Here is a 14,809-nt window from a genome sequence, read left to right on the forward strand (position 1 = left end):
TTTTATTTTATTGGGAAGGATTCTATTTTATCTCAGACATAATGTTAGTTTTATTGGTTTTTTATATTTTATTTTTACTATTTTAAGGAATATTCCATTCCTATTTTTCTTAGTTTTTTTGTTTGTTTGGGCAATGAGGGTTAAGTGACTAGCCCAGGGTCACACAGCTAGTAAGCGTCAAGTGTCCGAGGTCAGATTTGGACTCAGGTCCTCCTGAATCCAGTGTGCTTTATCCACTGCACCACCTAGCTGCCCCCGTTTTCTTAGGTTTTTTGTTTTGCTTTGTTTTTGTTTTGGTGAGGCAATTGGGGTTAAGTGACTTGCCCAGGGTCACACAGCTAGTAAGTGTTAAGTATCTGAGGCTACATTTGAACTCGGGTCCTCCTGAATCCAGGGCTGGTGCTCTATCCACTGCGCCACCTAGCTGCCCCCTTTCTTAGTATTTTTTAACAGAAATAGGTATTAATTTTTTCAAAAACTTGTTCTTCATCTGTTGATAAAATAATATGATTTTGTTATCAATAGGAGCAATTACATTTATTATTTTTACAATATTTAAGCAAACTTTGCATTTCTGGCATGATTTTGTTGTTTTAGCCTCTTTGCTAATATTTAAATTAACATTTTTCATCAGTGTTCACTAGGGACATTGAGTTACAGTTCTGTCAAAGAAGGAATGTTCTGGGATTCATTCTTTTACTACTTTTGTAAACAATTTCTGTCATAGCATAATTGTTCTTTGAATGTTTTAATAGAATTCACTTGTTAATACATCTGGTCCTGGGATTTTTTTATCTCCAAAATTAACTTATGGCTTGTTCAGCTTCTTCCTTTGAGATTTTGTTGTTTAAATTCTCTTCTTCTTGTTCTGTTAATTTGGTTATTTTATAATTTTGTAGATATTTATCTTTCTTACGTTATCATTTTTATTGGCATATAGTTGGACTAAAGTAGTTTTTAATAATATCCTTTATTTCTAATTAACTTGTAAGTTCTCCTTTTTGATTGTTGATACTAGTAATTTAATTTGCCATTATTTAATCCACTTAGCTAGTGGTTTATCCATTTTATTATAACCTCTCCCTCCCCCCCCAAAAACCCCAACCCACTTTGTTTTATTTAATTCATTTGTTTTTTATGTTCATTGTTGTCAGTATCTTTAATAAAATTATTTCTTTGTTCTTTTACCCAACAATTCCTGGGATAATTTGTTTAGTCTCTAGTTGATATAAAATATTTTAAAATAGCCCTTTATTTAATATAATTTTTATTGCATTTTGGACAGTAAAAGATATGTATTTCTACTTTCCTTCATTTATTTGTGAGGTTTCATGTCCAATGCTATGATCAGTTTAATAAATTTATCATGCATATCTGAACAATACACATACTCCTTTCTCTTTCCATTCAATAATCATAAAACATCCATAATATCTACTTTTTCTATGTGAGTTTGACTGGTCTAAAGGCACATTTAAAAACAATATAATAGGGGGCAGCTAGGTAGCACAGTGGATAAAGCACTGGCCCTGGACTCAGGAGGACCTGAGTTCAAATTTGGCCTCAGACACTTGACACTTACTAGCTGTGTGACCTTGGGCAAGTCACTTAACCCTCATTGCCCAGCAAAAAAAAAAAAAAACAATATAATTTCCCTGTCCCACTGTGTGTATCACAGGGTCAGGCACATAGTAAGCAGTTAATAAATTCTTGTTGACTTGTTTATCTCTTGATAATTAGGAGCTATTTTTGCTGTGATATAGTGATTTCAACTAAAGCTTTTTAAAATCATCAGCTATATAGTTTGTTCCATACTTCATTCTCTATGTGTGTTTATTTTTAGATGTGTTTGTTTATATACACTAAATTGTTAGATTTTGTTTTCCCATATTTTATATCATTTTTAAAAAATTTAATTAGATTGTTTAATCCATTTACATTTTAGGTGATGATTATTCAGCTTATCTTTTCTATGTTTTGCTTTTGTGTTGATTTTTAAATTTCCTTTTGTCTGTACTTTGTTTATGCTACTTTGGTGTTCTCTACTTTTCTTGTTCTTTGAATTTAAGGTAATAATTAATTTTACTTTTTACACATTTTTCTCTCTCTTTGACGCTTCTATTTTAAAGCTAGATGTATAGTCCAAAATTTCCTATCTCTTCCCTACACCCCCAGTTTAAGTAACCTTATCTTCCCAGAATCCTTTTTCTTTTTTTAATAGTATTTTATTTTTTTTTCCAATTACATGTAAAGATAGTTTTCAACATTCCTTTCTGTAAGATTTTGAGTTCCAAATTTTTCTCCCTCTCCAAGACAGCAAGCAATCTAATATAGATTATACAGTACAATCATGATAAACATATTTCCATATTATTCACCAGCATCCTTCTATTTTTTCAAATGGAGATAATAATAACCCCTACTTTCTTTACTTTGTCTTTTTATTCTCTTATTGTAGTCTGAATTGTATTCTCTAGCTTTCATTAATTCACAATTCTTTCTGTGGTTCTCAAGTAAGTTGTTTCAGGAGTACCAAATTGATCCCTTTCTATCGTGTGTGTGTGTGTGTGTGTGCGTGCGTGCGTGCGTGCGTGCGTGCGTGTGTGTGTGTGTGTGTGTGTGTGTGTGTATGTAATCTTATCCTCTCTTTTTCCTTTCATTTATCATTCTCAGTACATGAAAGAAGTAATATTGACTGGAAAATGCCTTGTTTTGTGGGAGCCACTCTGAGTCCTGAGTCAGGAAACCTCATTCTCCTCCCTACACTTCCCATAATCATGCACCATTCCTAAGTTCAGATTATCTTATTTCTCTTTTATGTCTCCTTTGTCTCTACATTCTTTTTTTTGTTTGTTTGTTTTTGTTTTTGTTTTTTTAGGCAATGGGGGTTAAGTGACTTGCCCAGGGTCACACAGCTAGTAAATGTTAAGTGTCTTAGGCCGGATTTGAACTCAGGTACTCCTGACTCCAGGGCCAGCTTCCCCCTGCCCCCTCTACATTCTTGACACTGAAAACTCTTGGGGAGTCATTCCCCAATTTCTCTTTCTCTCTCTCTCTCTCTCTCTCTCTCTCTCTCTCTCTCTCTCTCTCACACACACACACACACACACACACACACACACGGAAGAGAGAGAGAAAATACAAAATAACACAAGGTTATTTTCCAGGAAGGGAAGTACCAGCACCTTGCGAGATCACTTTCATGGTGAGAGGTAGTTTTAAATTTAATTTTTTAGGGAACATTTCTTGGGGGTAGGATCCAGTTCTGCATGGTATAAAACTTTCTCCGAGAAGGTAGTATCCTAAAGTGCAAATTACCACTATTTTAAGGCCTCTTAACTCATACTATAGAAAAAATGTTTCCCCTTTCCCATAAGAACATGCTTTCATATCCTTTGAGACAACTCTGTGGTGTAGTGGACAGAGTTCTGGGCTTGAATTCAGCATTACGGGATTTAATGAATAGATTATTAATTTAGTTCTTCTTCCTTCTATTCCCCTGATTCTTAAAGTTACCCCTAAATATTAGTCCTTTCTGTTCCCTTGTTAATTCATTCAGTCCCTTTTTTTCTTCTACCTTGCAGCTGAATTTCTTTTTCTTTTTTTAAACATCTCATACACATGAGAATTGATTTCATTGTTTTTCTTGGTGATTCTACTTCTGCTTTTTTGATTGTGGTCTTTGCAAATCCAATCTTTTACTCACCTCTGGTTTTTTTGTTGTTGTTTTCTAGTAGTCCCCCAAATTATTCTTTTTTGTTAAAGATCCAGTTTTTTTCATTGATGATCAATCTTAGCTTTGCATGATGTGTTTCTTTGGGTTACATAGCTTGAGATCTTTTGCTTTTTTGAATATAATTTTCTATTTTCTCCTGGTTACGGTGAAACAATCCTGAACTATGTAAATTGGTATTTCTTCATATATGATGAAGTAATGATTATTTGTTTATTGACATTATGAAATTTAGCAACTACCTATCTTGGAATTTTAAAGATAGTAATTTTTCTCTAGAAGTTACTTTTGGATTCAGTTAATGAGTTTTTTGTTAGTTTTCAAAAATTTAATTGTATTATTTCTACTTAAGAAAAACTGAATACCATAATCTATTATGTTCTTCCAGAAAACCCATGATCTCTAACTTAAGTATTGTGTCTTCAAGGCTAGTCACATAGGGAATTAATTTGACTTATCAAAGCTAGTTCATTTTTCTTTTGAATGTTTGCATTGCAAATCTGCTATCCTCTTTCAGAACTTCTGTTTCTTTGAAGAGATTCTCCACGTTTTTTCTCTTTTTTTCTTTTTCTTTTTAAATTCTGCATTGAGAATTTTGCTAATCTGATTTCATTCCTATTATCTTCTTAAGTCTGAAAATATATACAACATATAATAATATCCTTGGACCTCCTATCTCTGCCAGATAGTCCGATAGAAGTATGCTTGTTGGGGCAGCTAGGTGGTGTAGCAGATAGAGCACTGGCCCTGGAGTCAGGAGGACCTGAATTCAAATCTGGCCTCAGACAGTTGACACCTACTAGCTGTGTGACCCTGGGCAAGTCACTTATCTCCAATTGCCTCACCAAAAAAAAAAAAAGAAAAGTATGCTTGTTATTTGTAGTTTTGCAGTGTTCACTTTTGTTTATTTTTTGGTTATATGCTAAGAGCCCAGACTACTATTGTAAATTTGGAACTATGTCCAAAAAGCTATAAAACTCTGCATACCTTGACCCAGCAATGCCACTACTAGGTCTGTATCCCAAAGATATTTTTTTTTAAGTAAAAGATGTGTATAAAAATATTTATAGCGTCTCTTTTTATAGTTGCAAAGAATTGGAAATTGAGGGGATTTCCATCAATTAGGAAATGGCTGAACAAGATGTGGCATATGATTGTGATGAAATACTGTTGTGTTATAAGAAATGAAAAGCGGGATGCTTTTAGAAAAACCTGGACTTAACATAATGAACTGATGCAAGATGAAATGAGCAGAACAAGGAGAACATTATATATTGTAACAGCAATATTGTATGATGATCAACTGTGAATGACTTAGCTATTTTCAGCAATACAGTGATCTAAGACAGTTCTAAAAGACTCATGATAAAAAATGCTGTCCACCTCCAGAGAAAAAATGATGGAATCTGAATATAAGCTGAAGCATATCTTAAAAAAAAAAAACAACTTTATTTTTCTTGGGTTTGTTGTTTTTTTGTTTTTGTTTTTGTTTTTTTTTGCATTTGTGTTTTCTTTCACAAAATGACTAATATGCAGATAACTGGACACATATAGCCTATATCAAATTACTTGCCTTCTCAATGAGGGGGGTAGGTAGAGAATTTGGTATTCAAAAGTTTTTTTAAAGAATGTTAAAAATATATTGGAAAAAATATTTTAAAAGAATACAGGGCCTGTCTTCAAAGAACTTACATTCTAACACAGCCAAAAGGAGGGGGTATGAGGAACATATTAGGTTCCCACCCCCCAGGGCCGTGGTGTTGAAATCCAGAAAATCAGAAGCAAATCCCAGAGAGGTGAACGTTAGCCTCCTTTTCTCTTCAAAATAGGAACTCCAGGAGAAACTTATTAGTGGGAAATGAGATTCAGCGTGGTGGAAGGATATTTCCGGCATGTGGAGACCTGATTGTAGCCATTGTGTGTATTGTTTTCTTGGCTTTGCTAGTTATTTACCCTGATTGGGCCTTCTACATAGTTTGGGATTGGACGTGAAAATGCTCAATGGACGGTGTCTTTGTATTTAAATTAGGAGGTATTTACCTTGTTCAATGTTTGTCTTATTTTGCTAAATTGGCCTATATGGTTCATAATTCATATTTCTAAGATTTTTGTGTTCAAGTAGTTTGCAGAAAGCAATTATGCCTCTGTCTTGTCAGTCATATGATCCTTCATCTGCTCTAGTCTTTTAAAAATTACTTATTTTAGAGTACCTGTATGCTACTTTGCAGTGACAGAAATGTGTTCAAATATAACTTTTTTTATTCTGTTGTATACCTTGCAAATGCTATATAAATTTGCTCAGTTGAACTGTCTCTCTTTCTCTAATCTCTCTCATAGGATCATGATTCTGAACATCAACCCATGAAACAGAATACTTACGAAATGGAGAAGGATACTGATAAATCAGGAGGTAAAAACTAAGACTTGCTCTTTTAGTTGCCTCAGATTGCTGTTCAATAATGTAATCCAGGTCTCTGCAACCAAACTTAGTTCATCTGCCCCTTCACCTAAGAATAAATGTACTAAGTTCAAAGGATTAGTAGGTCTCTTTTTTTTAAATATGAAATTTATTGATATCCTTTGTTTTCATATTGCTTTAATTTCCCAATGAATCTCTTAGCCCCAATAGTACTTACCCATTATTATAAAGTATAAAAAATAAAAAATAAAACAATAAAACAAAAACCATTTAAGCAAAACCTAAGCAATGCATCAACCAAGTTCTTGATATTTTATGTTCTGCTCTTATGATCCCTTACTTTTGTAAAGAAGGAAAGGAGGAGGGGCGGCTAGGTGGTGCAGTGGATAAAGCACCGGCCCTGGATTCAGGAGTACCTGAGTTCAAATCTGGCCTCAGACACTTGACACTTAATAGCTGTGTGACCCTGGGCAAGTCACTTAACCCCCATTGCCCTGCAAAAAAAAAAAGAAGAAGAAGAAGAAGAAGGAAAGGAGGTACATTCCTGAAGCTCTTAGGCTCTTATAATTTCTCGCAATTTTCAATTTTGATTTTTTGGTTTTTGTTTTTTCTATTTACATTATCGTAGGCATTATGGATGTATGTTTTCCTGGAAGTGCTTACATCAATTTCCATTAGTTTATATAAGACTTGACATGCTTCTCTTTATTCTTCATATTCATCATTTCTTAGTGCAACGCTAATTGTTTAATTAATGTAACCACAAATTTTTAAAGCTATTCCCCAGTAGATGGAAATCTACTTTGTTTCCATTTCTTTGCTCTTACAGAAGTAATTAACTATTCTTCAGTCAAAGTGTTTTCTTCCTCCAATAGTGAAACAATTTTTTTCACGGTGATTAAAGTAGGCTTCTTGTGGATCTGGCAGGGAGGAGAAGCATTCTTCTCCAAACTATTTTTCTCTACCCTTCCTGGACAATGATAGTTTGACTTTAGGAGCTTGTTTGCTTAGGGATGAGGAAGAAAGCATTTGTTCTGGAGTGGGTGAGAAGGAAAGAAAAGCGAGAGGGGTTTTCTCACTTTCATCAGAGATAGCTCCCAAAATACCTCGATGGTTAAGAGACAGTAGACTGGACTTTGCTGGGCAGTTGCTTAGTAAAATCTACCTCTCTTTATTGCGCACTAATGACTACATAGCAGATGAAGTGGAGGCTAGTGAGGAGGTGGAGCTGTAGGAATCTTATAGAGAAGCAATCTTAGAGTAACTTGCAGTAGGAACTTTTGAAGGTAGAATATGCAGCTTGTTGCCATAACAACATCTTTTTTGAACTGAAGGACTAGTCAAACTCTTCATATGTTAAATGGGTAAACATCATGTTCATGCTTGATTTGCATTTATGAATGGTAGAATATGACAAAATCTTAGCCTTGGTTACAAACCTGGCAAAAAAGCTCTTTCTAATGTAGGATTTTCATAAAAATTCTTTTAACATAATTTTATAGGCTTAAAATTTTCTACTCAGTGGGTTGATTGAAGTCTTTGTGACTCCTCTTCCAGGATCATATATTCTTGAGAATGGGAATACCTGTCCTAAAATGGAAAATTGACATCTGTTTTAAAGACACATAGGGATGACATACAGTGTTTTGTTTGCCAGCTGCTTTTCTGAACTGTTAGAAAAAAATATAAATTGATTACAGTTTAGCCTCAAGATGGTTTGATAAAATCTATTTTAATTCTTTGTCAGAAAAAAGCTGGAGGTCTTCCTGCAATGAAGGGGAATCATCTTCTACCTCCTACATGCATCAGAGTTCCCCTGGTGGGCCCACCAAACTGATAGAAATCATCTCAGACTGTAATTGGGAGGAAGATCGGAACAAGATCTTGAGCATTCTGTCCCAGCATATCAATAGCAATATGCCACCACAGTCCCTCAAGGTGGGCAGCTTCATTATTGAGTTGGCTTCTCAGAGAAAGAGTCGTGGGGAAAAGAACCCTCCCATTTATTCTTCTCGGGTGAAAATATCTATGCCATCAAGCCAAGATCAGGATGATACAGCTGAAAACTCTGATTCAGAAACTCCTGATGGTTCTCCATCACACAGAAAAGTGGATGATACCACCTTCGAACAGACAAATGCCCTAGAAGCATTGAGGGAAAAATTGCATGGAGGCAAAGCTCTGCCTTTCTATGCTGGACTTTCTCCTGCAGGGAAGTTAGTGGCCTATAAACAAAAACCCAGTTCAAGGACATCAGGACTAATAGAGGTGAGAACTATCTTTAATCTGTACATAACACTTGGTACTTAAGTTGGAAAAACAAATCTGCTTTTTATGAACCTTTATGTTTTTAATGCTATTTATACTGATAGCTGGTATCTGGGTGGCAGATAGTCACATTTTTCATAAATGAGGAAAGCCAGACCTTAACTAGAGGCATGAATTAACCAAAATCACAGTGGAAGCTAATAACAAAGCCAGAAATGGCTGTAGAAGAAGATACCTTGCTCATGTATTAGGCTACATTTTCTTTTTGATTTTCCCATGGGCGTCTTCTTTTCACAACCAACAAAATTAATAGGAGTATATAATCTGTGTACTATAATTTATCATTGGTAATAGTTGATCATTAACTCATCTTTATGATGGGAAATTTTTTTTTAATAAAGTTTTTTTTTTTCTGTTTCATGTAAAGATAGTTTTCAACTTTTGTTTATACAAGCTTTCCAATTTCAGATTTTTCTCCCTCCCTCCCCCCTCCCCTAGACAGCAGGTAATCTGATATAGGTTTTTTATATATATATATATGTATATATATATATATATATATATAATATACACACACACACACGCACACACACACACATATAATAACATTAAACATATTTCTGCATTAGTCATGTTATAAGAGAAAAATCAGAGCAATGATGAAAAACCTCAAAATAGGAAAACAACAGCACCAAACACAATAGAAATATCAGCATCTATACTCCACAGTTCTTTTTTTTTCTTTTTTCCTGGATTTGAAGATCCTCTTCTATCATGAGTTCCCTGGAACTCTTCTGTACCATTGCATTGATGAGAAGAATATAGTCCATCACAGTAGATCAACACACAATGTTGGTGATACTGTGTACAGTATTCTTCTGGTTCTGCTCATCTCACTCATCATCAGCCCATGTAAGACTAGGATGGGAAATTTTATTGAGCATTTAACTTTGAGATACTTATTCTTAGAATGGGGAAATACATGCACATCTTTAGATATTTAGGTGGTTTTTTAAATTAGAGAAACCTGTTTTTCAAATTTGATAGTCTTTGGTTTTTCCAGTGGTTTCTGGAACCACAGAAGATGGACTTTTCCCTAATAGTTTTATAAGTTGATCATGTGTCATCTTGACTTCATAGGATTACAGGATTGCCTTCCATAGTGGAAGCTTTCATTTTGAACATTTTTTTGGACATTGTAAACAGCCCTAATTTACCCATTTTATCCACTGCAAGGTCAATTAGGAGACAAGATTTTGTTTTAGAAAAACTTAGAGATGGAGGATTTTCTAAATAGAAACCGAAGGCCTAATCACAGGGCTATATTTTCCTCAATATAGCTACGTTTTAGCTGCCACTCATGTGAAAGAACCTATTTGCTACAATCTATTTTCATGGCCTAACTGTTCTATCCTTTGTGACATAGATGAGGAAAATAAATACAAGTATACCCTGCCTAACACTGCTTGCTTTTGCAAAAAAATGCCATTAGGTAAAATGGGCACTTAGTTCCATAGGAGCAAGTTTCTGAATGGGCAATTTGGATGGTCATAATTTTATGGTAACATTTTGTTATAATTTATTAGTCATGTTTATGAGAAACAATTTTGATGAGGGGCAGTTTTATGTAGGGATATGCCTGTGATAACTTGAAAAATTATGGATAATGGGTTGTCTGAATGCCTTATGTCTACATTTATTAACTGTTTCTCAGGATGTACCTCGAAAGAGAAATTGTGCCTTCTCTTTTACACTAAGAATTTTACAAGGGGGGCAGCTAGATGGCGCAGTGGTTAAAGCGCCGGCCCTGGATTCAGGAGTACCTGAGTTCAAATCCGGCCTCAGACACTTGACACTTACTAGCTGTGTGACCATGGGCAAGTCACTTAACCCCCATTGCCTTAAAAAAAAAAAAAAGAATTTTACAGATGGGTAAATTTGAAGCAAAGTGATCTCTTGTCTGAGGTCTCATGCTGTGAGATTCTTTGTCTTGAGAGTTGATTATAAAAGTCTTTTCCTTCTCTAAGAATCATTAGACTATTTTGGAAAGCCAGCTCACTTAAGCATGTTGGCAAGCCAGTATAATCTATACTTTTGAAGTTGTGATTGGTCTTCAGGGGATGTCCTTAAGGAACGTATCATAATCTGGATCTCACAAAGCCTCAGAAGTTACACTGAGGTTTGTACTAAGAAAGATATCTCTTTCTTTGTAATAAACTTGGATTCAAGGCTTTCTTGGTCTTTGCTGATCTTAATGTTCCTGGGACTAACCCAGATTAGTTATGTCAGTTGTGAAAATCTTTAGGACAAGGAATTTTGTTAGCCAATTCTTACTTTTTCTTGCCATTCATTCTGTTTTCATGAAGGAGCAGGAGTTTTTCCCCTCAACTTTATAGATGGAAAAATGGAGGCTTGAAAAGTATTGCATCTTATTTAGAGTCACTTAACAAATTGATAATTAACCAATAATGGGAGAAACATTTTGTCTCAACATCCTGCTGGGCATTTTTTCTGTGCAGTCTCTTATGATAATGATAACCTATTTTTTTAATGTAGGCAGTAGAGTTCATCATTACTATATCCTCTTCTTCCTAACTCCACCACTACTTACTGACTCCTGCTAGTTTGATTTTTCAGATGAGCTAGGTTGAATCTCAGCCAGTTGTCTTATTGCCAGCCCAAGCTTTGTTAAACCTGGAGAAAATAAGGGATCATTCCTGATTTTTACCAACTGAAAACTAATTTGACTTAACAGCTGAAACTATAGAAGGCTTATTAAAGTGAGGTTGAATATAAGAGGTAACAGAATGAAAACCTGGGTTATCCTACAAAAGAAGAAACTCACAGGAGAATAACTCATTTCCCTTTTTCTGGCAATTAAATTATTGGATCATATTTGCTTATTGGCAAGCAAAAATCCTGGTTGATTTGATATCATTTTCCCCCAATTGCAGTGCTGAGAAATGAACAGCATCTAAGATTCTCTTTTTCTAAACTACCAAGTGGACACCAGAAACATTTAGAATATTTAGATAGTGGTATTCTCTCTCACCCCTTGATTACTCAGGTCATTCTGAGTAAAAAGAGTTTTAATTTTCCCTTTTTAAATTTGGGGGAAAAGCCCACTGAAATAGGTTTTTTTGGTTGTTTTTTGTTTTTTGGTATTTCTTTTTGTTTTTTGTTTTTTTAAAGCAGCACTTGTCAAGGGAGGTGAGTTAGCAAGAGAATTTTATTTTTACAGAATTTCTCTTTGCCACTTGTTTCAGGTTAATGGTAAAAGTTACCCGCAGGCTAAGTTGCTATTGGGACAGATGGGGGCATTGCATCCAGCCAATAGGCTAGCTGCATATATCACAGGCAGGTTGCGACCCTCAGTCCTGGACCTCTCAACCCTCAGTACTGTCATCTCCAAGGTAGCATCCAATGCCAAGGTGGCTGCATCCAGGATACCACGCACCCAGGTGCCTTCGCCATCCACTTCCCAAACGATGTCCTCCAGCACTACGACAGCCTCCACGATGACGACTCTCAAGGCATTTGTCCCAGCACAGCGGCCGATTGGTAAGTTAGAACTCATCTGTCTTTCTCTGTGGTCTATAGCTAAGTACTTGAAGGTTAGGTGCAAATAGAGAAGTTATAGAGATTAGGAACAAGACTTCAATGTTGTTCTTGATGTCTGTTTTGCATGATAGTCTTCTTTTTTATATTTCTCTTAAGCAGTGTTGGTTTTGGTAATTGGTTGACCCTAGAGCACTATATGATTTGAAGTTTTACTAGATGTCACGAGCTAGACTTAGCTTTTGGGAGCTACTCTTTTTACAGGTTGTTTCCAGATCTTTTGGATCACTAGGGATATTAGATTCACCAATATTCAGAAGTTGCTGGTAGTGCTGATTGCTGTAATACATTGAGATCTCTGAATTGGCCAAAAGCTGGACTTGTGCCAAAGATGTGTTGTGTTCCTTGATAGTATCTCATTTTTACTTACTAAGGAAGAGCTTTAACTGATATTAAAAATGTAGTCTTCTCCTGCTCTTTTCTCAAAGAAGGATGTATGTATGGTTCAGGAATATGAAGGACTCTAGTCCTGACATTCAAGATCAGGCAGTGAAGGAGGTGGAGGTGCTGGGACAGGAGGAAGATGGTGAAGAAATTCTTATATAAATGTTATAAGAAAAATCCCTTAGATTCTCATGCTGCATCTGTTCCATGTGATAAGATTGTGTGCTGCTTTGTATTGTCTTTTTAGTGTCACAACAACCTGCGTCTTTTACGTGGCCAGAAAAAATAGGTTAACTAGGCAGACTGAAAAAAAACCCTATTCTCTGAGTAGTGCAAGGGGGTTGGACATCAAAGAGAATGGCATTAAACTTTTTCATGGGTGGAAATTGGCATGTATAATGCAGGTAGGTGGTACCTGTAAGAAAATTGACCCAACATTGTATAAGAAATGTTAACCACAGTCACTCAGAGGATGAAGGATGGGAGCCTGTTGAAATTTTTGACCTGCAAATTTTTATTTGCAGCAGTTCGACCCTCTCCTGGTGGTGTGTTCACACAGTTTGTGATGAGTAAAGTTGGAGCCCTGCAGCAGAAGATACCTGGCGTTAGCACACCCCAACCCCTGACAGGGCCACAGAAGTTCAGTATCAGGCCTTCTCCAGTAATGGTCGTCACACCTGTGGTTTCTTCCAAGCCATCTCAGGTGTGCAACCTTGTGACGGAACCAGTCACTACCACCACCCCTCAAGTCTCTTTAGAAAGTATTACTACTGTGACATCTCCTGTGACTGCTGTTTCCAGCTTGGGAACTAAAGAAACTACTCATTCTCCTTCTGGCACCACCTCTGCAGGGACTGTTGAGATCTCTGAAACTAGCGTCAGCACCCCTATTACACCCACCCTGCCTTCAGCCACTGTGAACGTTACCAAAGCTACTGGGATAGCTGCCCCTATAACTACCATTGCTTTACCTAAGTCTGTAGTATCTTCACCAACCATCACTCTTCCTGTTGCTTCCACTGCCTCCACCTCTGTAGTCATAGTGACCACAGCTGCATCTTCTTCAGTGGTGACCACACCAACTTCATCTCTTGGCTCTGTTCCTATTATACTCTCGGGAATTAATGCGAGTCCACCAGTGAGCCAGAGACCAGGTAAGGCCTAGATGCTATTAGCTGATTTACTGTATAAATGTTTTCATCACTTTTGTGGTTTGGTTATATTAGGATTGTAGGATATGTCAAGGGAGAAAGTACAGAAAATGGAGGACCTTAATAGGAGTGGAACCCCACAAACTCATGTCAGATTCTTGTATTCAACTCAAGGTAGTAAATGATAGAACGTTCAAAGTTTTCCTTGTTGGCTTGGTCAAATGAATTCTTGATGGGAATTTCTTGTTTGCTATTATTAACTTTTTTATCTAAAACACTTAATCAGCAAGTATTTATTAAGCGCCTACTCTGTTCCAGATAGAAGCTTGTGATTTGTTTTATTGAGAAGGGAAACAAGATGATTAAAGTAAGGCTCTTTGAAAGATGTGTATCTTGGTCCTGTTCAGACTAGGTCCACTGTTTCTTATGGTAGCAGTTCTGCTTTAGTTATTGTTTTTTTCCTTATACTGAATAAATCTTGTTTTTGAATTTATAGTAATAATATGTTCTCTCACAGCCCATATTCCTGAAGGTCCATTAAAATGTGACTAGCTAAAGGGGTCAATGATACAACCAGAACCAGAATGTTGGGGCTATCTGTAACTCCTGTTTTTTGATCCATGTAATGATAAGGATATGTATGTGGATGATAGTTTAGGCATTGCAATTTTGGAAGTAGAGTCATTGGCTGAATGTTTGTGAAACCATAAAGCAGTGATAATACAAATTCAACCACCTTAAACTCTCCTGTGACTTTGTCCTGGCGAATCTCTGCTAAATATCTAGGTTTACTCTCCTTTTTTTTCTTTTTTCTCCTTCACCCTTGGCCCTCCACATACATAGAAAAAATAAAACTTTTTATAGGAAAAAAGAAGCTATACATTTCATTTCTTTTCATGGTAACATTTTAGGTTTTGAATAATCTACCAGATTAAAGTGAAATCCCAAGTAAATAATGCCTAATATTTTAACTAGTGTTTTTTCTTGCCAAAGTAGTCTTTCTTCTATAATATACAACTTCTTTGACTAATGTAAATCTTAAGGATGTAGTTTTTCTTTTATCAACTTGGATGTAGTATGTGGAACAAGCAGTTCTCATGTTGGTCATTATTAGTTCTGGTTAATTTAATAGCAGTGGGTTAATGTGAATTTTTTTTTTTTAAGGCAATTGGGGTTAAGTGACTTCGCCAGAGTCAATCAGCTAGTAAGTGTTAAGTGTCTGAGGCCAGATTTGAA

The 14,809-nt window shown here is 35.9% G+C and overlaps 1 protein-coding gene across 6 annotated transcripts in view; it reads left to right on the plus strand.

Annotated features, from left to right (window-relative positions):
* MGA (MAX dimerization protein MGA) overlaps positions 1-14,809 on the plus strand; it is a 232,147-nt gene that overhangs the window by 197,052 nt on the left and 20,286 nt on the right. For 5 of the 6 annotated variants that reach the window (XM_043983358.1, XM_043983356.1, XM_043983355.1 and 2 more), the window contains 4 exons: positions 6,071-6,143; positions 7,900-8,420; positions 11,687-11,981; positions 12,947-13,576. In XM_043983358.1, coding sequence (XP_043839293.1) covers positions 6,071-6,143; positions 7,900-8,420; positions 11,687-11,981; positions 12,947-13,576 — 1,519 coding nt within the window. The remainder of the gene's footprint in view (positions 1-6,070; positions 6,144-7,899; positions 8,421-11,686; positions 11,982-12,946; positions 13,577-14,809) is intronic. The other variant, XM_043983360.1, reaches the window with a different exon arrangement.

The sequence above is a fragment of the Dromiciops gliroides genome, chromosome 2 (genome assembly GCF_019393635.1).
Source record: "Dromiciops gliroides isolate mDroGli1 chromosome 2, mDroGli1.pri, whole genome shotgun sequence".
In the NCBI taxonomy this organism is placed as follows: Eukaryota; Metazoa; Chordata; class Mammalia; order Microbiotheria; family Microbiotheriidae; genus Dromiciops; species Dromiciops gliroides.